The 24,954-nt window shown below is 34.7% G+C and overlaps 1 protein-coding gene across 4 annotated transcripts; it reads right to left on the bottom strand.

Moving 5' to 3' along the window:
• Positions 1-1,151: 1,151 nt before the first annotated feature.
• LOC106058268 (neuronal acetylcholine receptor subunit alpha-6-like) lies at positions 1,152-19,705 on the bottom strand. 4 transcript variants are annotated; one of them, XM_056038130.1, is made up of 9 exons: positions 19,460-19,703; positions 19,127-19,366; positions 10,770-11,050; positions 9,693-9,826; positions 8,596-8,713; positions 6,792-6,953; positions 3,504-3,633; positions 3,230-3,402; positions 1,152-1,675 (listed from the first exon to the last, which is right to left on the bottom strand). In XM_056038130.1, exons 3-9 carry the CDS (start codon positions 11,034-11,036, stop codon positions 1,298-1,300), a joined length of 1,362 nt encoding a protein of 453 aa, XP_055894105.1. In that variant the 5' UTR covers positions 11,037-11,050; positions 19,127-19,366; positions 19,460-19,703; the 3' UTR covers positions 1,152-1,297. The 4 variants fall into 4 exon arrangements, with proteins under 4 accessions (XP_055894105.1, XP_055894106.1, XP_055894104.1 ...); XM_056038131.1 differs by having other exon boundaries at positions 10,770-11,042; positions 19,127-19,705; XM_056038129.1 differs by having other exon boundaries at positions 19,127-19,703.
• Between the last annotated feature and the right edge of the window lie 5,249 nt (positions 19,706-24,954).

Genomic DNA, 24,954 nt, shown 5'->3' with positions numbered 1-24,954 from the left:
CAATGGAAATTGCGTTTTTTTTTTTTTTTGTATAGTGTTTATTTTTGTATTTTATTTGGGAGCCACAAAATTCACTTTCCCTAGGACCTCTAATTACCTAAGTCCAGTCCTTTTAGGGGGCCACACAAATGGTAACAACGTTATTTTCAATCATTATGGAGAAAGAGCAAACGAAAAAAAAAATCGCCTTCCATGGGGCCCCTTTATAACTCAGGGCCTTATCATGTCTAACTCCGACACTGTATCCGGGTACTAATCAATCTTACAGTCAAATATTGAAACAGGATGTGTTACTGGTGACACGAGTTCTTCAACTTAAATCCAGGTGTCAGTATTGACATAAGAATTTGTAGAAACATTCGATCTTATTTGAACGCTTTTCTCAGTGGAGTGACAATGTAATATGGTGTAACATACGATACATCCATTCTTTTGTTAATGAAGTTAAATTTTGTTTTAAAATTAGCTCCAGAATAATTAAAACGAAAAATAAAATTCGACGCAATGAACGCAAGTAAATTATTTGGTAATAAAAAAAAACAAACTTTAAAAATTGCTTAAAATTATTAGTAATCTCACGAAAAAAAAAGTTTGTTTCTCGAGGCATATACTGATTCAGATAAAGCGTATAACAAAGTATTAATATTTGGATGCGTAATGTAACTTTGTAAACTGCCCCAATCCCCTTTACCCTGGTAATCAACAAAATCAATATATACTTTAAAACGTATTGTAAGAGGAGTTAAAACGTTGGAATCAGTTCAACCTGACATCTAGTCTAAAACATTTGGTAGAAATAAATCCGTCACATGATAGGAAGAAATCCCCGTCTTAGAAGTGTTCAAGAGAACATAAGTACTAATGATCTCTGTTACATACAGATTTACTGGGTAGTCTGAGTCTCAACAAAAAAAATGAATGACAAGTCACACTAGTGCATTCTTTATGTTTGTCAAGTAGGCCTAGTTTAGTTACCAAGAATGCTCTAAAAATGTTTTCTCTGGCGAACAAAGTATTACGGAAAAAAGCTTTCGGATAAAAAAAAAATCTCCAAAGTATAAATATTAGTTCAAATGTAGGTCTTTACAGTAAACATTCTAAAAACATAACTTTTTTTTTTCTTTTCTTTAATTTTTATTTTGTTATTCCATTTTTTCAAAGACGTTTTTACATGTGAAAAATATAATGAATACATATCAATTAGTTAGGTCTAATTTACAATTTATTTACAATATTTTATTTACAAACAATTTGTCAGTGTAAAATACATATTTAGTAATCATATGAATAGCTAGATCTATAGGTTTAGATCTTTACCGTAGGCCATCGTGAGCAAGAAAATTAAAGTGACCAGAATCCATAGAAATAGAAAGACAATGAACGATACGCAGTCAATGTGCTTGCCGATGAGCCTGTATTTATTGACTCTGCGAGGCGGCTTTTTATCTTTCGCATCTTTGGCTTCATCTTTGGCGTCAACGGAAGTTTGGCTCCGCAGCCTTACCGCGTCAGCAAATGACGTTACATTGTCACGTGACGCCAAATCCCCTTGGTGATTTGTGATCTCGTCTGCTGGCTTTTTGTTCAGGAAAGTTGAAACTGCTCGTGTCAGTTTTTGAGTTTTCGAGAAAGCGCTCTGGAAGTTGGCTTTGGCTTTCAGTTGTGACGTTTCTTGCTGAAGAGAAATTTGATAAGAAATACTTAAAATAAAACAAAACAAATATTATATTAAGCGTACTTGTATTGATAAGTTTGGATCAGTCATATAATAAATTTTTAATAGATTTAGACTAACAATAAAAAAGCTTTTATAGAAATATAAAAAGAGAGAATTCAAACTCACGGCTCAAGTCTTCTCAGACTTCTCAAGCCAACACGGTAACCATTCTACTAGCAAATCATCTATGAACATGGACGATTGCATAGTTATCTATTGTTTCTATTGTCTTATTTTATTGTTCATGGTGTGTTCACTAAGACTAATAAGACAACCTATAAAGGGACTACTTCAGTTTATACCACTACTTCAGTCAAGTACAGTTTATTTCCCTTGTTCGAGATACCATACAAAATAATTTATTACCAATAATTAATAAACTAATTGGGTATTTTTTTTATTGATTCTTGACTTGTCAGGTAAAAAAGAAATAATTGTGCAAAATCTCAACTTGATCCGAGATTGGGTGTGGGAGAAATAACGTGTACAAAGTTTTTCCCAGATAGACAGAGTGAGTAGACATAAGCTTTGTAAAAAAAAAACTTGTTGGATAATTATTATCTAAGTCTTCTTTTTTGGCCTACTATCAGTTTAATATTACACATTACATACTGTTAATTACATGTACATTGTATAGCTTAGGGATAATGAAATCAATTGAAATCTTTAGGAAAATATCTTTAGCAAAATAAAACCGTTCCTTTCATCAAAATTTCATTTTTATTCATTTGGTTTCTTTACAAATCGTATGCAAAACTAATTCCAACTTTTCAAACAAAAGTATCCACGAAAATGAAAGAGAGAATAAAAAAAATAGAATAACACGTTTTTTGAAAAGCTGCCTATTAGTCAACATGGCTTGGAGGTGGGGCGCGTTCATTCTTATACTTATATTACGTTTGAATTTAGAAGCGAAAAAAAAAAAGGTTTTTGATTTTAATGGTTATATAAATAAAAAAGTAAAGTTAATCTTTTTCTGTGGCCTACAGTTAACGAGGGTGGTATGTGGCCAGCACAACAAGCAACCGCCTTGACTTTTTCCCAATTAATGTCTGGTACCCATTAGAGCTGGGTGGACTCAGAGGCGCCTGAAGACCCCAAATTAAAAATCCCAGTCTTCACCAAGATTTGAACCCGCGACCCAAGGTTGGGAAGCCAAACGCTGTACAGCTCAGCCACTGCTGATTTTACTTATATTTAAACAATCAGTAATTCATGTAAATCCTTAATTTAGAATACTTCCTCCACACGATTTCATTATTATTCTCAACAATATATATTTGTTTCAAATGATACACATTTTTGTCTGCTCTACATTTTTGTTTTGCACATAACATTTTTAACAGTACATCTCTGTTTTCAGCAATACGTATGTTTCCAGAAACACATTTTTGTTTTCAGCAATGTCTATTTTTTCAACAAAATTGGTCAGTCTGTACAGATGGCAATTTATCAACAATTGTATTTGAAAACTGTCCTGATAAGCTCAACAGAGCGGAGAAAATGACTGACCTCATCTTTGTAATCCAGATAGACTATTATAATACTGTCGATGACGGTCAGCATGGAGATAATCAGAAGCATAAAGAGGTAGATGGTCAGTTTTGGAGTACTAGCCCCTGATCTGGGCAGCAGACTGCCCACAATGCTTAGAAACACAGAAAGCGCTAACAGCACAGTTATGCCTATGACAAATGACAAAACATAAAATTGAAATATTTTTTTTTTAAACCAAAAATTAGATTTTAAACGTAAAAATAGCATAAATCAGATATTTTCTACTCACCGTAACTAATCTTCTCCCCTGAGTCAGCAGGTATGATAAACACCATGAGATTGAGAAAGGAAAGAAAGACAACTGGTAACACAATGTTGATTAGCAGAAATGCTGGTCGTCTTCGAAGTTTAAATGTAAACTTTAAAATTTAGAACAGAAAAAATGCAAGGAATTAATAATACTATATTTTAAGAGAACATGAACTATGTTTTTAATAATTTTTATCCACATAGAAATGATAGATTACATGGCATGATATAAGACATATATTAGAAATTGGAATAATATGAATTGCATAGGTATGACGTGTTATATATAGCACAATGAATCTTGTATACTATGGTTAATTAATGTGACTCTTATATTATAAATGATATAAGTAAATTCTAAATCAAATAGAAAAGTGAATCCCACATATCATACATGTATCACACATTCACATTTGTCACACATACATCTTGTACTGGACTAGCCAAACACGTATCGTGTATTAAATATGTAGACAGTGTATCAGAATTAACATATGTCATATATGTATCGCATTTGTTACCCGAATCAGATGTAATTTCATACTTTTATAATGTATGGAGGATAGCACTCTTCCGCCATTCGATATAAAATATAAAATTACATGTGATTCGGCTCCCGAACCTGGTTCGAATCCTTGTGAAGATTTTGTTTATTCCGGGATCCTTAGAGCGCCTCTGAGTCCATTCAGCTCTAATGGGTACCTGACATTAGTTGAGGAACGTAAAGGCAGTAGTACTTATGCTGACCACATGACACCCTCGTTAACCGTGAGCCATAGAAACATATTGCCTTTACATCATCTGTGCTATTCTCTATGCCATTCTCTATGCCATTCTCTATGCCATTCTCTATGCCATTCTCTATATGCCATTCTCTATGCCATTCTCTTTGCCATTCTCTATGCCATTCTCTTTGCCATTCTCTTTGCCATTCTCTTTGCCATTCTCTATGCCATTCTCTATGCCATTCTCTATGCCATTCTCTATGCCATTCTCTATGCCATTCTCTATGCCATTCTCTATGCCATTCTCTATGCCATTCTCTATGCCATTCTCTATGCCATTCTCTATGCCATTCTCTATGCCATTCTCTATGCCATTCTCTATGCCATTCTCTATGCCATTCTCTATGCCATTCTCTATGCCATTCTCTATGCCATTCTCTATGCCATTCTCTATGCCATTCTCTATGCCATTCTCTATGCCATTCTCTATGCCATTCTCTAAGGATGTGTTCCACCCAAACTCAACCAGTTGCGATTTGCCCTCCCTCCCCCCCCCCCCACACACACACCTCTATTCGCACATACGCGAGCTCACTAGGAGCATTTGAGTGAATAATACATTATAAATTGAAACCAGGAAGAGTCCATCCATGTACCAGCCAATGGGTAAGTAATTGCGGGTAGAGTGGAAGATTTCAATATGTTTCGTCCACATATCAGAAGCTTCAAAGAAGAAACTATCAGGAAGTATAAATCCAACTTTATGGATACAAAATAAACACGAGCAGAGCGATAGTGTTTAGATATGGCTGTACAGTTTGAGACCTCCTGGCGTTATACTTCTACTACTGTTTGTATTATTCCTACTGCTATCATTATCGTTGTTATTTATTATTATTATTTTTATAATTAGATGTCTGTGTTTTTGTATTATCATTTTTGTTATTTATAATTATTTTATTATTATTGTTGTTGTTATTTATTATTATTATTATTATGTGCAACTTTCGTATTTAGAATATGCATTTTTTTATGTGTTCAGTAAATTATTCATTATGTATAACATAAAATACAGTTATTACTAATTGTCTTTTTTTTATATAGGAAATAGTAACTCTGTATGTATTAATGTTATAAAAGTATTTACATAATTACCTCCCCTAATTGATATAGCCTAACTTAAAAAAAACAACAACAATGTACAATGTATTTTTTAAAAGTAGTTTTACACAGTATATTTAAAAAAACAAAAATGTCAATTATATTTCAGACAATAAGGTCCAATAGTAGTATTCAAACTTTGCAAATTGCGAAATAGCATGAAATCGGATTTTCGTAATCTGTTAGTTTAGCTCAAATCATGAAAGACGGAAGGACGAACAAACAGACGGCACAAAACAAGTAACTTCCTTTCCACTTTTGGACAAGCTAAAAACACCCAAATAATATCTGAAATAAAGGAGATAATAAGTAACAAGCTGTATCTGGAAGAGTTAGAAGGAAGTAGAGGAGGTGGATTTTTTAAAAAAATTATCTAATATATTTAGTCGAATGTAAGGTTTATGTAAGCATGTATGTATGTATTGCATAGAAATCAAAACCGTTTGACCAATCCTGATAAAACTGTGCATACATGTTCCTTAGATCATGGCTGAGGGCGAAGTGTATATTTAATATCCCTCCCTAAATTCCGGATCCCCCCAAAAACCCCACACAAATAAATAAAATTATCTCTATTTAAGAACGAAACTTTTAAGCAAATCCGGTGAAGCCTTTTTCAGAGTATTTTATACTTGATAGGAATATGTCGGCTTAACAGGTAAACCCATTGTTACAATCTACTTTCATTTTCGTGGCGAGAGGAAAAAGATGTTAAACAAACATTGACAAAGTTTGACATAGATCTAAATACAGTCCTCTAGATTAGGAATACCCTAACTAAGACCATCAGGCGGAGGGTAATATCTGGCTAGTAAAATCATAGAAATAATAATTTTAATATCTTGTTCTACCAATAAATAGATTTTTTTAAAAAGACACAATTTATAGTGTTTTCTCCCCTATAACAGTGATTTGATATAATTGAAAGATTTGGTGAGCCTGGGAAAGAGCTACAACAAAATAGTCTTAAAACTAATATTAAAATTCTATTATGTATGATCATATGTCTCTTGCAACAATTCCTATACCTAAAAGATTTCATTTGGTTTCTCCAGCATTATTGCGAGTCAAAATCCAGAGACAAACTTTGATCCGTTGAAAAAGTCTGAAAAGAACTGAGAATTCTAGAATAAGTTGAGAAATTAGACTTTTTACTTCGTTAGGGACATTTTTACTTAAAAGCACGGTTTACGGGGGTTTCATGTGGCCAGCACAACTAGTACCCATTAGAGCTGGGTGAACTCAGAGGCGCCCAAAGATCCCAAAAATTAAAAATCCAAGTCTTCACCAGGATTCTAACCCGGGATCCGGTTGGAAAGCACAGCGCTTTACAGCTCAGCCACCGCGCCTCCAAGAAGAAGAAATACTTTAAGTACACTTACTTGGATGGATGATCCTTCCCATGTTGAAGTAGAAAGACTGGTTGTACTAATGTCTGTGTCAATCAACTCCCACTCGCCATGTTTAATAAAGAAATCCAGTAGAACTTTGTCGGTGATTGCAACAAAGGAAAGTTCACTTGCATCATACATCGTTGCAATCAGCTAATACAATACAATTTTTAGAACACATGAATTGTCTAGAACAGTAATTCTAAATTACACAATGCCTAGAAAAATTTGATAAGGAGTCCTAAATCAATCTAATGTTGAACAAAATTCAGGAAAAAAAAATAATTAAAAAAAATAAAATTATCTAAGGGGAAGAACTCCAAACTAACCTGTAGAAGTTATTTCCCTTTTTATATCAAGCAAAATAATTAATTACCAATAATTAATGTTATCTAACTAATTGTTTAATTCTTCAACAGATTCATGTTTTGTTAATTACAATAAATAATTGTTAAAAGATAGGTTCAATTTAATCGGAGAATGGGTGTGGGAGAAATAAGTGTTCAATTATCCAACATATTTAGCCACATCTGTGAATACTGAAGGATTATTTCCCTTGTTGGTATAAAAAAAAAATTACCAGTAATTAATTGCCTAATCGGTTACTTTCGTTAATTAATTCATGCATTGTCTTCGCCTAAGAATAATTGTGCGAAGTTTCGACATGATCCGAGAATGGAAAATGGGAGAAGAAAACGTGCTCAAACTTTGTACCAGACAGTGAGAGTTGATAGAAGCTTTGTACCAGACAGTATGAGTTGATAGAAGCTTTGTACCAGACAGTGAGTTGATAGAAGCTTTGTACCAGACAGTGAGAGTTGATACAAGCTTTGTACCAGACAGTGAGTTGATAGAAGCTTTGTACCAGACAGTGAGAGTTGATAGAAGCTTTGTACCAGACAGTGAGAGTTGATAGAAGCTTTGTACCAGACAGTGAGTTGATAGAATCTTTGTAAAAACACGAAAAAACATATCTTCCAAAAAAAAAAAAAACCCCAAACTATTTAAGCTAATATCAATGCCAAAGTTTAGACGATTTAAAAATAAAAATTAATAGAATCATCTCAAGAAGCCCTAGTTAACGAGGAAAATTAAAAAATTCTCATGTAAAAGACGGATATTTCGTGAAGAGCCTCAAATCAAAATATGTGTTAAACATAAAGCCAGCTATGTGCAAGAGTTGTACACTTCTAGATTTGTTTAAAAAGTTAAAATAACATCTTGGAGTTTCAACATGTTTATAAGTTGTTTTTTTTTTATTAACTAAATCAATAACACAAACCAGTGATAATCAAACTATGGTCCGTGAGCGATACGCGGCCCGTGAGCCGATGTTATCCAGCCTCGAAAATTCTACCAAGAGAACAAATGAATCCGGAGAATATTCCAATGGATTAGACGGGGATGAGGCCAGAAAAATATTTATTGAAAATTTATATAACCTGTCTGGAAAAGTATGTGTTTAACTGCTATATAGAATAAAGTAATAAAGCTATAATCTAGAACTACAAAGACTTTGAAAGTCTTTAAAAGTCTCTGAATGTCTCGCGGTGTCTCTGAGAGTCTATGAATGTCTATAAATGACTTTAAAAGTTCCTGAATATCTTTGAACGGCTTTGAAAGTCTATGAATATCTTTGAATGACTATTTTTGGCAAATGTTTTTCTTCGGGTCTCAGATGTGTTTCCTCCCACAATTGTAGGTGTCTTTTTAAACATATGTAAACGAAATAATATAAGGCACAGAGTTGTTATAATACTTGAACTAAATGTTATAGTGAAAGAATCAGGTTTACAATGATGGTACACTTCTGTTCATCAAAAGGGTAATCTGACAGATGTAACTCACAGGAAGTGGGGAATAAGCTTCCGGGCACCCAGTTGACAGTTCCGTTAGCGTCCACAGTGACTGGCCTGTAGAAGGAAGAAATACTTGATTTGCTATAAGAAGCTAAAATAGTGTGTTCGAAAAATTGAGTCCGACGCAGAAAAACTAAACGAAAAACGTGTACAATGATACCGTATACTGCCTGTACTGAAATGTTTGAAACAAGCATGTGGATAATGCCCAAAATGTTTTTAAGTTGACATAGATGTCACTACGTGTTTATAAGATGGTTAGCTACTGTTGTGAGAATTTTCTCTTATTTTTAGATCTTCTCTGGACGTATTTCTTTCTTCTTCTTCTTCTTTTTTTTGCTTAGGCTGTTCTTACTCTCGTCTCGTTCTCTCTGTTTTGTTCCTGTGTTTTTTATATTTCTTACTTTTCTTCCATTTTTCTATCTTACTGTTTTCTCTCTCACTGTTTTTACTCTCTCTGTCTCTCTCTCTGTCTCTTTTACTCTCTCTCTCTTTCTCTCTTTCTCATTTTCGTATATTTTTTGCCCTTTTTTCTCTCTTTAAATTTCATTCTATTTTCTCTCACCTTTTTTTTTCTCTTTCTCCACTCTGTATTTGTCAGTCGCTCCACTTTGTCTCTTTCTCTGTCTATGCTTTACTCTCTTTATTTCCATTCTCACTTTCTCTCACTCGCTGCCTGTATTTCGCGTCTATCACTTTCTCTCTCTCCCTCTCTCTCCTCTATTTTTTTTTCTCTCTCTCTTTCTATAGTGTTTTTCACTTTCTTTATAGCTTATCTCTTTTTTTTCTTTTCTTCTCTACCGCATTGCTATGAAAGGGACATAACCCATCGGCTCGAAACTTTTGTTTAGTCGTATACCAAATTAAAATTTTATTCATTTTACAAAAGAAGCAAGTTACAGAAACTAATTTAAGCTAGAGTATTTAGCTATAGACTTTAAATATCAAGAAATGTACCCAACATAAAAAAAGATTTAAAAAATATTGAGACTTATTTATACTTATATCTAATAAATAAAGGCACAACACTTACGCTAAATCGTCTTCCTGAAAGATGTCCCTCTCACCTAAAGTATTCAGCAAGAGAACTCGGGGTCTCCAAATCTTCTCTGGCATTGGATGGATAATTGCTTGATTATCGTATTTGCTTGGGTCCCAAGTTAACATCTTAAAGTAAGAAATATTTTCTAAATTATTTTTTTTTTGTAATCGTTGTATGTCTCTTTTATAAAATGGTTTAGGCCTAATAATTATGGTTACCTGGTTTATGATATGAGCTCTGGATTGTCGTTGGATGGTCCATGGTTCGAACCCTGCCCGCTGCCTTTCTCCAACGGCAGGTTTGAGTAAAGGATGCAATTATCTTATAATCTGAAGGACCAGGACCGGTCTTAGGCCACTGCAACCTATGCGGCCGCAGTGGACCCTCATTTTCATAGGCCCCACGCGAATTCTAGGTGTAAATTATTAAATTAAACCATTTCAACTTATTAGTAAAAGGTTCCTAGAATTCTCTCAAAATTGCAAAATATACCAAAATGTCATGAAATTATTAAAATCTTCTGAAAACTCATGCAAATCTCCTTAAAAACAGACAAAATTGTCATTTCGGGGTGTCATTCAATATGGAAAACGAAAATCCAACTCGCGCTTAAAAACTAAAGGGCATTGCCAGCTTTTATTTAATAAAAATGTATTAATAAGGTGAATTATAACCAAAACAAGAAGTTAAAATACTTAATTTACTTTAATAGTCACTGGCATATAAATATAGATCTAAATCTATCTTGACCTCTTAAAACAAAAAGCACGATAATTCGCTAGTATATGTAAAAGGTAGATCTGAATGTTTATCGGCTTTTTGTTGGAAAACTACTTTCTACTGTAGAATTGCTCGTAAAGTTAATTTGACTGTGATTTTGCACTTAGTAAAGTATGAATAAAATGCAAAAACGAATTTATTTTCTAATCCAATATCTTAATTTTCACTTATTTTCCTTATCCCTACCCAGACTGGGCCCAGCGCAATCCGTTTCGCACAGGGCCCCGCAATCTGTAAGACCGGCCCTGTGAGGGACCATCCAAAACAATTAAAAGAAACACATTTTACCTCATCATTCCAAAGAAAGAAGACGAAACCGTTGACGATGAAGCTCTGAGCCACGTCATCAATACCCACAATTGAGACCAGTTCAAAGTCCACGGAGACCTGGATGGCCTTTTCCTGGTCTTTGAGTGGCCGGACATCCGTGCGGTAGTCTTCATGTTCGACAACCTCTTTCATGATGGCCACATTGCTTTTGTAATTCAGAGACCTGGCTACTGAGCTGAACACAGCCACCAAGACACACACAGTATGTAGACAGCCTTCCTTCATTGTTATCTAAAATACTAAAAGTGCAAATCCTATACTATTAACCGAGCAATTTTTTTATGTATATACTAGCCGGATATGACCTGCGGCTTGTAGGCCCTAGTTTTTGGTATTACTGATCTACTGGTTTTAGTTAAGATCTATGTTAAACGCGAGAATGTTCCCTTCACATTTTTAAAAATTTTGTCACGAAAATAAAAGTAGAATGTGGAAATGGGTTTACCCGTTCAGCCGACATATTCATATCAAGGTAATCATGAATGTGAGCGTCAAAAATTATTTATCGCGACATTCCTTGTTGTCTCTTCCTGGCCAAAAACAAATCCAGATTTGTTTATCAAAAATAATTTTGGCATTATTAAGTGCTGCCAACTAGAAATGAGAAACACCCATTATGTACAGATGTATTAATGTTAGACAAAATAATTTAGACCACAATAAAATAGTTCTTTTTTTTAAAGATTTATTGCAATCAATTTTTTTTGTGTATGCTAAATAGATGTTACTTTTCATTGTCACTGAATTATGAATTATTACATTCTCTGAGTAAATACTTTTTTTGTGAAGTACCTACCTCTGTATTTTATACAAGATCTGGATTAAAAAATTTAAAAAATAGCTTTTATGAATTGCTAGACCAGATTCCATATTATTTTAAATAGTTTTTATTTTCATAAAGAGCATTTTTCATGCTTATAGCATGCTCAGAGCACTATGGTCCAATCTGTTTTGAGGATCACTATATATATAATAGGGGGTGGGGGGAGGTATCCAGGGGAAATGTTTTCAGTAATGCTTTTAGTTGTTCAGTAAGCCCAACTCTGATTGAGTCCGATGTTGAGAACCTCGAGCCTCTTTATATGTAGCTATCACAAGCCCAAGCGTTTTATGTCTCTCACGCTTGTCATATAGCAATTTCTATTTATTTATTTCTCTTGCTGTATTTTGAAATTACAGTAAACGATGTTAAAAAGGGTTAATTAATTTATTTAAAAAAAAAAAAGCTTACAGTGAGTAGCATAGATATTTTTCAGAGCCTGCCTTAGGTCACTGCAACCTATGCGACCGCAGTGAGCCACGCACTGTCATAGAACCCACTCTAATCCTAGGTGTAAATTATTAAAACGAAACGATTTTATAACTTATAACAGATTTTCCGGGGTCTTCTGGTTTACAAGAAGCTCCTGGAAGGTAACTTCTCACAATTTATGGAAAAAAGATACTTTCGTGTGTAGGCCTACTGTAATAGTCCTGCCTTGTATTTGTTGATGGCTGTCGGAGTTCGACACTCTGGAGGCCTCAGACAGGACAGGGGTGAAGAGCCCCATGTCCAGGCCTGGTGGTTGGATAAAAGCCTTTCTAACCATCAACGGGATAATGGCGCCTACAGCGCCGACGCCCTACTGGACTTCACTGAAGGAGGCATGGGTAGAGGCGGCCTTAGCAGTTCGCGGGGCCCTAAGCCGTTAGTGTAGGCTATGTATTCATACCACATCACTCTAATGTCTCGTCCGCCTCTAATGCTGTAGGTCTTATTTTTGCTACAAAACATAGTACCTTACGTATGTACTGTACTATTGGCCGTTTGACTACATTACATAATGTACTTTATGAAAGATTTTGCCTTAAAGTTTAATCAACGTAACTAATGATTAAGACATTGTTCATGAACAATCAACAAACTACATAATAATATTTCTGCTAAACACTCTGAAGGTTAAGATTATGGCCGCCGCAAGATGAGCGCAAAAGGTCATTTGTTGATAAGAATAATGTGTGCTTGGACTCCTTGGTGCTTTTCCTTCAAGTTTACACCATTGTATTTGTATCCCTGGACACGACAATCGGCGATGTCCTGACCAAAGTTCACCAGCGCAGCAAGAAGCGCCATGACAAACCTTTCCTGTTAAGTTGTCAACATTAGGATACGTCCAAAAAACTCAATATAGGGGACATCAGCTCTTTGTGGCTAGCATCAGGTGTGTAGTCAAGAATGACGGGAAAATATTTTGCAAGTTTGATTTTATCAATAATGTTCCCTTTTACTTCTGATGCCATAATGTTCATATGCTCGTTTTGAATCCTATGCCCGATGTATGAGCCTCGGCGTTCCTAATTCTTCGAAGATGTACTTGCATGGTTGGGTCGACTTCGGCTATTTCCGTTGTTCGTTTGTTTCTCTGTTCTCCCATGATATGCGGTGTTATATTTATAAAAGGTACTGTACAATCGCTAGAATTTTTGTAAAGACTGCGCGCTACAGCAGTTTTACTTTTCTATTTTTTTCTTGCATCACGTTATTCGTTGTGCTACCATTGGACATTCTCAGAGCTAAGTCCAACCACAAAGTCACACACTTAACGGATGTACAGAAACCTCGTGCTGCTAAAGTTTATGTCATGTTAAGAGCTTACATAGAAATAGTATTTGGTATTATAAAGATGCCTGGAAAGATTTCCAAAGATATTGAGTATATATGAGAACTGTTCTGGTTTTCGAATCTGACAGTGTCAAGGGAATCTCCAATCGCGGGGCCTGCGGGAGGTTGTCCCACTTGCCAACCCCTAAGGCCGCTACTGGGCATAGGCGTAGCCAGGGGGGGTTGGCGTTCAATAATGTTCCCTTTTTCTTCTGATTACATCATGTCCATAAGCTGTTTCGAAACTGTCATATCTTTGACATATGCTGATAACGCGAATGTTTATTTGTATAGCATTAGGGCCTCTTCTGGCCTTGTTAGAATGTTCTTTGTGCAAACATTAAATAACTTTATTCTTATCAATTTTGTTGTTGCATAGTGCCACTATGTTCACTGAGTAATTTGACAACTACACATATATTTAGAAGCAAGCATCGTCTCAACAGACAAAACGTTTAATAATCATAATAAAATAGTGCATAATAACTTGGCAACTCCAGCCATGGAAATACATCACTTAGAACCCATTTATATTACATCTCGTATCTCTTACACAATACATACATACATCTCCTTACTCTCAGGAGTCCAAAAGGTAACTGAGGTTTTCACCCCGTGGTCAAGTACAGACCAATTATTTCTTCGTAAATAAGGCACGAGATAGTCAAATGACTATTAACTCACTTCATGTCACATTGAATCTCAAACAAGTATGTGACAGAAACCTATGCCAGATGTTATGTTCTGGTGTCTGGGCTGTAAATTGTTCGATAGATAATTTCGAGCCTTTCATGTTTCGTGCAATCTTTAAGCGCGCGAGAGAGTTGTCATGTTTTTTACACCTTCAAATCAATTAACTTCTGATACGAAGCAACTTAGCATATAGTGATTTCACTGGAAATAAAGTTATGAGGATAAGCTATATAATTGTAATAAACTGGAATAAGCTAATCTGTAGTTCATGTCCGACCATTCACGCTTTATTATGGGCTTGTTATTTTTAATTCTATAGCACGTAGTCGTGACGATTTTTTTTCATTTGCACATAATTATAGCTATCATTATATTTAGTAAAGGCCTAGAATATGATAAAATGTTATTTTCTTTTTGTCTTGGAGTAAAAATTCTAGTCAGCTGTCAATTTGAGAAGATCTTTGAATTGGATGGCTGCCTGGTCGTGCGGTTTGCGCGCTAGATTGTCGTTCAGATTTATCGCTGGTCAAGGGTTCAAACCCTGCACGCTCCCATCTCCCGTCGTCCTGCGGGAGGTTTGGACTAGGAAGTAATTATCTTCAACTCTGAATGAACATCCGAAACATGTAAAACATTTTACGAACAAACAAAACAACATGTTTGGTGCATTTTAATATAGTTAGGCCTACTCTAAGTGAAACCAGACAAACTGCTTTATGTGTAATCAGTGCCTGCTTCTCGTGTGCTTCTGATGTGTGTTTTAATTGTAATCAATTATTCATCTGTTCTTGAACCAGTTTCCGTGTTGTACGTTGCAGTCTGTCCATCTTAGCATAAGTGGCCGCTCAAAAGCACACCAGCAGTCACATTAATTTTTTTACCTTTACTTTTACCTATCCCTTAGTCTGTTGGACCGTTGGGGCACCAGGCAAGATTTGTCAACCATCTTTCTCCATTCCTCCCTTTTTTTTTTTTTTTTTTTTTTTTTTTTGCCTTGTTTAGAACCTCTCTCAATGGCAGGCCCGTCCACATTAATTACATAATCAAAAACCAAACTGACCATGGTTAGGAACACTTCAGGGATGGCATCTTGAGGAAGGCAAGACTATTGGCAGAGAAACTATGTAATGAATTAGTGCTGCCGATAATTTGTAGTCGACAGACACACCAAGCAAAAAAACATTTGTTTGGATTTTGGGATTATTAAAGGACACTGCTTTACAGTCCGTATCTGGATTCGTTAGTTTCTTCGTTAACGTCTCTCTTTTCAAGCAATACTAATGCTCAGTTCAACCTGTTTTGTTTACATCCTAAAACGATGCAAGAGCATGAAACAAGTATTTATCTACTTATCTTATATCATATAAGGCGTTACTTCAAAAAAGAAGATGATTACGTCCAACGCGCCATGTATTTACAATGAAATTAATATCGTATAGGTGGGGGGGGGGGGTAGGTGGGGGGGAGGGGACACCAGTTCTTTTCTTTAATATGCTCGGGGGAAAAAATTGAAGCTACGACTTTGAGCCATAGGTGGCAACTTGCATCCCCCTTCAAAAAAATCCCGCGGGCGCCCATGAACACCCGAAATATCTTGTCTATGAAATATACAATGAAATATGTCTTGATGTGAAATGAAATCTACATGTTCTTAGCAGCTTGTTGTCCAGATACTTAACTACTATTAAAGATGAGCACATCAATTTCAACACATAAAACTAGTCAATTACTTCATACAGACTTTTATAATTGCTTCTCGCGTGACTTCTACTGTGACCTAATCACTTCTCTTTACATCGCTACTTTTCTAAAATCTTCTAACAACTCGCAGGTCGACCGACTACTAGCCTACTTAGTTACTAACTTGTAACAAATCTCAGGTCGACAGACTACTAGCCTACTTAGTTACTAGACTTGTAACAACTCTCAGGTCGACAGACTACTAGCCTACTTAATTACTAGACTTGTAACAACTCTCAGGTCGACCGACTACTAGCCCACTTCATTACTAGACTTGTAACAACTCTCAGGTCGACCGACTACTAGCCTACTTAGTTACTTAGACTTGTAACAACTCTCAAGTCGACAGACTACTAGCCTACTTAATTACTAGACTTGTAACAACTCTCAGGTCGACCAACTACTAGCCTACTTCATTACTAGACTTGTAACAACTCTCAGGTCGACAGACTACTAGCCTACTTAGTTACTAGACTTGTAACAACTCTCAGGTCGACCAACTACTAGCCTACTTAATTACTAGACTTGTAACAACTCTCAGGTCGACAGACTACTAGCCTACTTAGTTACTAGACTTGTAACAACTCTCAGGTCGACCGACTACTAGCCTACTTAATTACTAGACTTGTAACAACTCTCAGGTCGACAGACTACTAGCCTACTTAGTTACTAGACTTGTAACAACTCTCAGGTCGACCGACTACTAGCCTACTTAGTTACTAGACTTGTAACAACTCTCAGGTCGACCGACTACTAGCCTACTTAGTTACTAGACTTGTAACAATTCTCAGGTCGACCGACTACTAGCCTACTTAATTACTAGACTTGGATTTCCTTCTACGTTTTCTTTTTTACACGGCTACTACAGCTTGACTTTCTTCTTAAACGACTTATAGCCTTGCTGATTCTTTTATCCGTGGTTCAATAGAAGCGAGTCACAATGTCATCCTTTCTAGCTCTATATTGGCCAAAATCACCTAAATATTAGAAACTACTACAGGATTACTATTTTACCAGTGACTCAAATACAACAGAACAAAACATAATATTGATCTTATATTTAGATCTAGGCTATATAGACAAAAAAAAAAGCAAATCAACAAAAAAAAAAACAAAAACAAGTTGAGCATATATTTATGTTATTGCAACTTTATTAATATAATTGTTAGAAAAAGGAAAGAGTTTATATAGTTAATTATATAATTTATGCCTACAAACAAGCGTGCAGCACAGGTTTAAGCAAGTGTAACAAAAAGAAAATCTCAGAATACTAAGTTGGCAACACCTCTGTGACATCATTGTAAACAAAATGGCAGCGTGCTGAGCAACCTTGACGTCGCTAATGCTTTTTGTTGATGTCATATAATTATAAAAGTTCTCTGTTTTACAAGAAAATCTTTTAAAAACACAATTTATATTTATTAATTGTATTTTTAAAAAAATTTTGAATTTTCGGCGAATCATTAATTTTTGACGCTCATCTTCATGATTACCCATATCAAATATGAAATACTGTGAAAACGGGTTTACCCAATTTGTTAAAAAGTTTATTTTTTTTAATTGATGAACAATGAGGTACTTTTGTCTATTTTGGGGCCCTCTGGTAGTGGTAGGGAAATTAAACATAGACGACTACCTACGCCATGATCTAAGAAACATTTATGCCAATTTTTTTCAAGATTGGTCAAATGGTTTTGATTTCTGTGCAGTACATACATACATACATACATACATACATACATACATACATACATACATACATACATACATACATACACACACACATACATACATACATACATACATACGCCTTATTTTCTGCTTTATATTATAGATATATATTATTTTTACTTAGAAAACGACTCTAACGATTTTCTTCAAAATTTCAAGATGTATGTTGACTGTTATATTGGTTTAAACATGTTTCATTGTAAAATAATTTTGTCTAGAATCTTTTTATGAATGAAATGATTCTGAATGACAACAAAGAAACAAAACAACTTGACACCACTTACGTCACTGTAAACCAAAACATTTCTTTGCAAACATGAACAAGTTATATTGAATCAATAGACCTTAAACATTAAACATTTGCGCCCCATCTTATTGTAGGCTCTATTAGCCTTGTCGCCAATGTAAAAGCGATCAACACGGGTCTCCGCAATTAAAGTGTAAATCACGCTAAATACAACATCTTTTTTCTTCCATAAAAAATCAATTTACATGTTTTTTTTTCAATAGTGTTACTTCCTTAACAGAAACAAAATTACAATGATCGTATATATTTACAAGAGCGAATAATAAAATAAAGGTAGAAAAACATATTAGTAGATTTTATAAGAGAAATCTATATTTATGTATTTGGACATTGCCAAAGTACACATTAAAAGAGACTAATATTTATGAATTGCACTTTAATACAGGTACTTAAATTGTGACTACTCAAGTTATAGCGCAACTTACATGCCTATGGCTTGCCCAGAGTGATCTAATTCCCTCCCTACATGTACCACTGGAGGAAAGGAACGTAGTCTCTATTCAAATCGTCATGTACAGTGATATTGAGAACTAACAGAGCATTAAAGCAACTCTTTGGATAGCTAGTCGTTTCCCAAGCGCTCGATCAGTTTCGTCATTACAAAGATGTTTCCAAAATGAGTTCGGGGTAAATATATTTCCCAAATCATTCAACAGAGCGAAGCTCGGTCACCTGGTACTTTAATGCTTTAGTTGCGTTAGCCTGGGGTACCCGTGTTGTATTTCGTGGTCTGAATAACAACTTAACACAGTTATGACTCGTGGAACTGTTTATCTATCTATCTATCTATCTATCTATCTATCTATCTATCTATCTATCTATCTATCTATCTATCTATCTATCTATCTATCTATCTATCTATCTATCTATCTATCTATCTATCTATCTATCTCTATCTATCAATCTATCTATCAATCTATCTATCTATCTATCTATCTATCTATCTATCTATCTATCTATCTATCTATCTATCTATCTATCTATCTATCTATCTATCTATCTATCTATCTATCTATCTATCTATCTATCTATCTATCTATCTATCTATCTATCTATATCTATATATATATATATATATATATATATATATATATATATATATATATATATATATATATCCCTCTCTCTCTCATTATATAAATATATAGATATATACGTTTTTATTCACAAAATTTGATTATAAAATAGGAATGAATTTCTTACCAAAATCTGCTTTCTTTTTAAACTGTTCTTCAGGTTACATCTGAATTTATTTTAAACGGAGTTATTAAAATTGAATAATTATTTGCTTTATGTGTGAAAAGAATTTCTATCGTAGAGCAATGAGTACAGGAAATAGAAATGTTGCCCAGTTCAACACGACATTGAGATTGAGATTTGTCCGGAAAGTAACAGGCTGTAATTTAGAAATAAAATGTCCACTCACACAAGTGAAGTTTGAGCCTAAAAAACAATGCTGGTTAAAAATCGGAAATAAGCAATGATAATACGATAATACTAGCACAGCACACAAAACAGGGAAAAAATAGATCAAACCTATAAGAGACTTTTACACAACGATGAATATTTGCCTAGAACCATTCGTCACAGAGCTATTTTTAGATCACTAGCATTATTTAAACAGTTTTCATTGAACGACTTGAAGCCTGAAAAGGCTTTTTCAGTATCCAGACCATAGAATGCTGGGATATTTTATTTAGCATATAAATATAAAGACGCTAATTCACACATGGTAATGTCACTCTTACACGCTAAATGCTCGACCACCTTAGTATACGCCGTTGTAAGGATTGAGGTATAACAAGATTACAAAGATAGTTCGTGTGAAAACACAAACTCAAAGTGGTCCACTCAGGCAGGTAAAAATGCAGGTCTCAATATTTTCAGCTTGACTAACAGAAGCCATGAGCTACGAACTATCCCCAATTCAAAACCAGTTTCTTGCCTTCCCATACACATGTAAAGGGGTTAACATCTATACAATGACGGTTCTTTGTATTCTAGTGTTACAAGGTCAATCCTTATTAGTTATTGGGGCTAGTACTGAAAGTTAATGCTAGAACTTTGGTCTCGTCTGAAGTCTAGATCACTGTAGAAGTAACAATGTATAGAATTGTCAAAGTAATGGATTTCGATATATACCTTTAATGAAAAATGTTGGAACTGTGAAATGTAATATGAGTAGCCTCTCCTCCCGCCCCCAATCTTCTTACCTTCTCTCTGCTTTATTTCATCGTCTGCCGTTGATGTTAAGGTCAGCGGATATTTCTACCCACCTTTCAAAGACCAAGATGAAAAAAGTAGTCTCCCCTTTTCCATGGAGCTTTACTTTCTGAATATGCGCAAAGAGAAGTTAGACTTGAAAGATAAGAAGCAGAAGAGATGCCATAAACATTTTTAATATGCGTATTGTAAGAAGTGGCGTAGCGAAGAGAAGAGAGGGTTGAGCAAACGTTGGGGGCGCCAAAATGGTGTCGTATATCTTTGTTGATACGTTCGTTAACTTTACGTACATTTAATGTCATTTGTGTTTTTCTTACAGGTGACAGGTTACAGTACACAATTGTGAGAAGGTGTGTCGATACATCTTATTATCTCAGGCGCCTTTTACCCTGGGAACTCCAATGACTATTTTAAATTAAAATACCATGGACATCCTAGCATAGAAACGATTTTAAATGCAAGTTATAGATAGTAATATTTTCTAAAATTATGGCAAGCGCATTTGCGAATAAATAACTCCTATGTTCAAGAGGTGGATGACATAATGCACTGTTGTTTCACTCTCTATGAAAAAAAAAATCTGTCTATTTTACACTGAATGGGTATACAGATCAATGAGACCTTCAATGCTTCCCCAACAGTTGTTACAAGCTACACTTACTGTCACACTTACTGTCACAATTACTGTTACACTTACTGTTATACTTATCGTCCCACTTGCTGTCACACTTAGTGTCACATTAACTATCACATTTACAATCACAGTTAAATAGTTAAAGTCATTCATGATTAGTTTTTTTTTTTGTTTGTTTTAAAACTTTGTTGACATGGGTTTTCGCAAAGCTGTTTCAATGTATTTAGATTCAGCTTCATTTGATAAAGAACGAGTCGCATGGCTTTCATTACATAATTGAATTAGAACAAAGTAATTGGAAAGTGATTTCGTATAGATCAGTTTGTTCGGTATGTATACTCAGTCATGTTCTGCTTCATTTGTAATTGGTGCATGTGGAAACAATGCTTTGAAGTATCAAAAAAAAAAAAAAACAGCACCAAATATTTAATGAGATTGTGTCAAAAGCTTATTAAACGCCTCCATCAAGGAAAAATAAACTTACTAAAACAAGAAAAACAAAACAAAAAAAAAAACTTATTTAAAAAAGACAAATACCCCCTTTATACAACTTGTGGAGCGATTTTTTTTTTTTTTGCTCTTAATAACTGATGAATGTTAGATAAAAAAAAAGAAAGTACAATTTTTACCCCCCCCCTCCTCTTTCGATATCCTGCACCCATCCACCCCCGCTCGAGAAAAAAATCCTTGTTAGGTGAATGTATAGATATAGAAGACTAAGAAAATATTCTAATGGTAGACATTTAGATCTAAATCTGTTCCTGATCATTAATTTATTGAACTCTTGAATAAATGAACTAAAGGGACAATATGACAATGTATTTTTTGTTTGTTTTTTTACGGAAATGTATTTTTCTTGAGGATTTGAAAAAGAGATTGACCCTTTACAAAACAGTTAGATCAATTAGATATTCATTATAAGACATTAGTTAAGCCAGGTTTACATCTAACTTCACATTCACTTTCACCTATCCTTTGGTCTGCTTGACCGCTGGAGCAACACATAAGATCTGTCAACCTTCTGTCTCCATTCTTCTCTGCCATTTGTCTTTGATAGAATTTCATTCTGATGTTCTTTCTAAAAATATTGAAACATACCTTATTACCTGCCTGGGTGGACCATTTCAGGGACCGCGTTTGAGTTTGTGTTTCAACAAACTGTATTTGTAACCTTGTTTATTCCAAGTTAAAATTAATTTTACATATTTATTCATTGTCGATGACAATATACGAATCAATAATAAATTAATCAATCAGTGGTACTTAATTAATTTTGCTTTATATAGAAAAAGGGAGATTATTCTTGCAGAATTGATATATAGAGCAGTGATTTTGAGGTTCTTCCCTTAGATAATTTTTTTTTAAAAATATTTCCCTAGTTCTTTTTTTTTTTTGGCTTTGTTTTATATTCAGCATCCATATTTATTTTTTTTTTAGTTTGTAGAGGCCTCCATATAAGAACGAGGCCTGAGCAGCTAACTAATGTATAACCGGCCTTGACAGTAGTGTTGGTTTTCAATCAACTTATAATATCTAGATACATGTGGAAACATACAAGAAACATACAAGAAATAATAATTTCTATTTCAACAAATATATTAATACAAAAAAAAGCAAAAAATGACTTTGCTGAAATTCTAAATTGCTGAAAACATTATGTTAAAAACATCCCAGCAGTCCCCAATTATTTAGAGATCTCATCGCATCTATCAGACTTTGAAATGATGTTTGTATGACCTGCGATTGAAAACCTTTTTAAATGATTAACATCATGTATTGTCAGGTTTTGTTGTTTAGTTTGTAAAGAGAATTGTACATATTAAAAGACATAGACTTTCTATAAATGTAGTGCTAGCTACTCTAACGCTCTTTTTTTCCCAGCATAGAATTAGTGCTCTACGTAAGTATTTTATGTTCAATCCATACTTATATATATATATAATAAGGTTGTCTTCGAGTCCGAAGATTAGTGTGGAAAACAGTATTTCCCTTGGCTGCGAAGCCCCAACTGTGACCTACATATTTTGCCACATCCAGAGCAAGCATAACCATTGTTCGCAGGTGATAGATTTAGATTTTCTTTTCGTCGTCTGCGTTTGTCCTCGGCAGCAGATTTTCTTTTGGTCTCAAATGTGTATCCCGCGGCCTTCGTGAGTGACCTCCAGCTGTCTCGTTCAGAGGCCGCATGCAGCCAGGTGCTCTCTTCTGTGTCAGCCAAGGAAAGTTTACGCTTAGGCTGGTCTTTGAAGCGTTTCCGTGGGGCACCTTTGTTACGTCGACCACCTTTTAGCTCACCAAAAAGACTGCCTTTAGCATACGTTCGTTTCCCATACGGGATACGTGCCCTGCCCAGAGTAGCTGTCGGACCATAAGAAGTCCCTCTATACTGTCCGGCGTTCGAAAGGACATCGCTGTTTGTAGTGCGGTCCTGCCACCGTATGTCCATATATATTAGCCTTACCTACAGGTTTCGCCCATTGATTTGTTCCAAGGCTATATATTGTTTACTTTCTAATTATATCCTAACACAGGCTCAGATAATACTCTGTCCGTACCCCTCACCCAATCCTTATTTATTTTTTGGCCCTTTCAATAAAACTGTCAGCATTTCAACAACCTCCGCTATTTGACCTGTGTATTCTTGTACATGTGACGTTTAATTGTGAGTTACTTCTCTTGGGATCGTGCTTATAAAATCTGTTTCAACTTTTATGTAGATCGAATCATTCATTTTGAATTGGGCAAAAACATTATTTTAAAAAATATATATAAATTAAAAAAATAGAAAAAATTATGTACGATTAGTGATTTGAACCACAGACCGTCTGGTGTAGAGTCTGACGAACGACTAACCCTAACAGGGTGTTATTTCAATCTTTGGACATCAAAAAACACAAACGAAAATATTAAGTTGTAATAGAAACAGTGAGTACAAAAATTGTACCAGACAGAATGACTGACGGTGAGTGGGTGTAATAAGGTTTGTAAACATATATGTGTTTTGTTTCCTTACAAACCAGTTACTTTTAATTTTATTGCAGATAAGATGTTGCTTCATCAGGCACTCGTTACCTTGATGTTTCTCTCAAGGTTAAACTTGACGTCTGCGGACAATTATTCGGACTTATTAACATTTTTCAACGAAAAGCTGAGGCTAGAGAACTACAACCCACAGATCAGGCCTTTGTTCAATCAAAGTCAGCCTCTCATGGTCAACGTATCGTTTGTGCTCAAGTCTATAGTGGAGGTCAACGAGGCCAGCCAGAAGTTCACGTGTAATGGCCTTTTTCAATTTAAATGGACCGATGAGGTACCTTTTTATTACTTTTACATAACTACAAGAACAATACGCTTTGAGTTAGAATACCAGTGAATTTTTAAAGAAATATTTCTGGACTTTAATTACAAGGCCGAGTGGGAAAGCACTTTTCTTAAAAATCAAACTTCTCTAGTTTGAATTCCATTTAATTTTAAATAATGGTATTTTTTTTACACCCAGCTGGGAGTGTCTGGGTATATGTTACAGTGATCGCTTTTAAAATGCATTTATGAAAAAAAAAATGAAAGACCTGAATTCGAACTCTTGGTCTCAAGCATCCTTAAGCCAACACACTGAACACTGTGCTAAGGACTTTGTAGCTTTTAATCGGCGACCTATAAACTATAAACGGGCTAATTCAACCTATACCACGAGACAAGTCACGTACAATTTCTTTCCCTTGTTCGATACTAAACAAAATAATTAATTACCAATATTTAATTAACTGATTGTTTATTTTTTTGATGGATTATTGTTTCGTCTTGATAAAGAAATAATTGTGCTAAATTTAAGCTTAATCCGAGATTGGGTGTTGGAGAAATAATGTGTACAAACTTTTTACCAGACACACAGACATAGACGTTTTGTTAAAAATGGGTTGTTCCTGCCAAAAATCAAATATTTCAAGAATGAACTGAGATGCCGATTCACAAATTCTCCCTCTTAGAGGAAGCTACTATATATCTGGAATAACTAAGCACCTGTAGAAATCAGAAATGATGGGCAAAAGTTAACTAAAAAGTTAGAACCTTTTAGATAAAAAAAAAATTTAATTAAGGCCAATGTTTGACTAGCAAAAATTGTTAAAATCGTAGTTTTAATTACTTTATTTTAGTTACAAACTAAAACGTTCAA

Source organism: Biomphalaria glabrata, chromosome 8, assembly GCF_947242115.1.
Source record: "Biomphalaria glabrata chromosome 8, xgBioGlab47.1, whole genome shotgun sequence".
NCBI lineage: Eukaryota > Metazoa > Mollusca > Gastropoda > Planorbidae > Biomphalaria > Biomphalaria glabrata.
The sequence above is the reverse complement of the archived record's forward strand: the minus strand, read 5'-3'. Positions and strand labels throughout refer to the sequence as shown.

What these genes read in the sequence shown, in the direction of transcription:
- LOC106058268 (XM_056038131.1), bottom strand. Translation starts at nt 11,036, where the DNA reads ATGAAGGAAGGCTGTCTACATACTGTGTGTGTCTTGGTGGCTGTGTTC. An exon ending in TCTTTCTTTGGAATGATGAG is followed by an intron (nt 9,827 to 10,769) that starts GTAAAATGTGTT and finishes TCTTACTTTAAG; the next exon opens with ATGTTAACTTGGGACCCAAG. An exon ending in AACAGAAGTGTACCATCATT is followed by an intron (nt 6,954 to 8,595) that starts GTAAACCTGATT and finishes GTATTGTATTAG; the next exon opens with CTGATTGCAACGATGTATGA.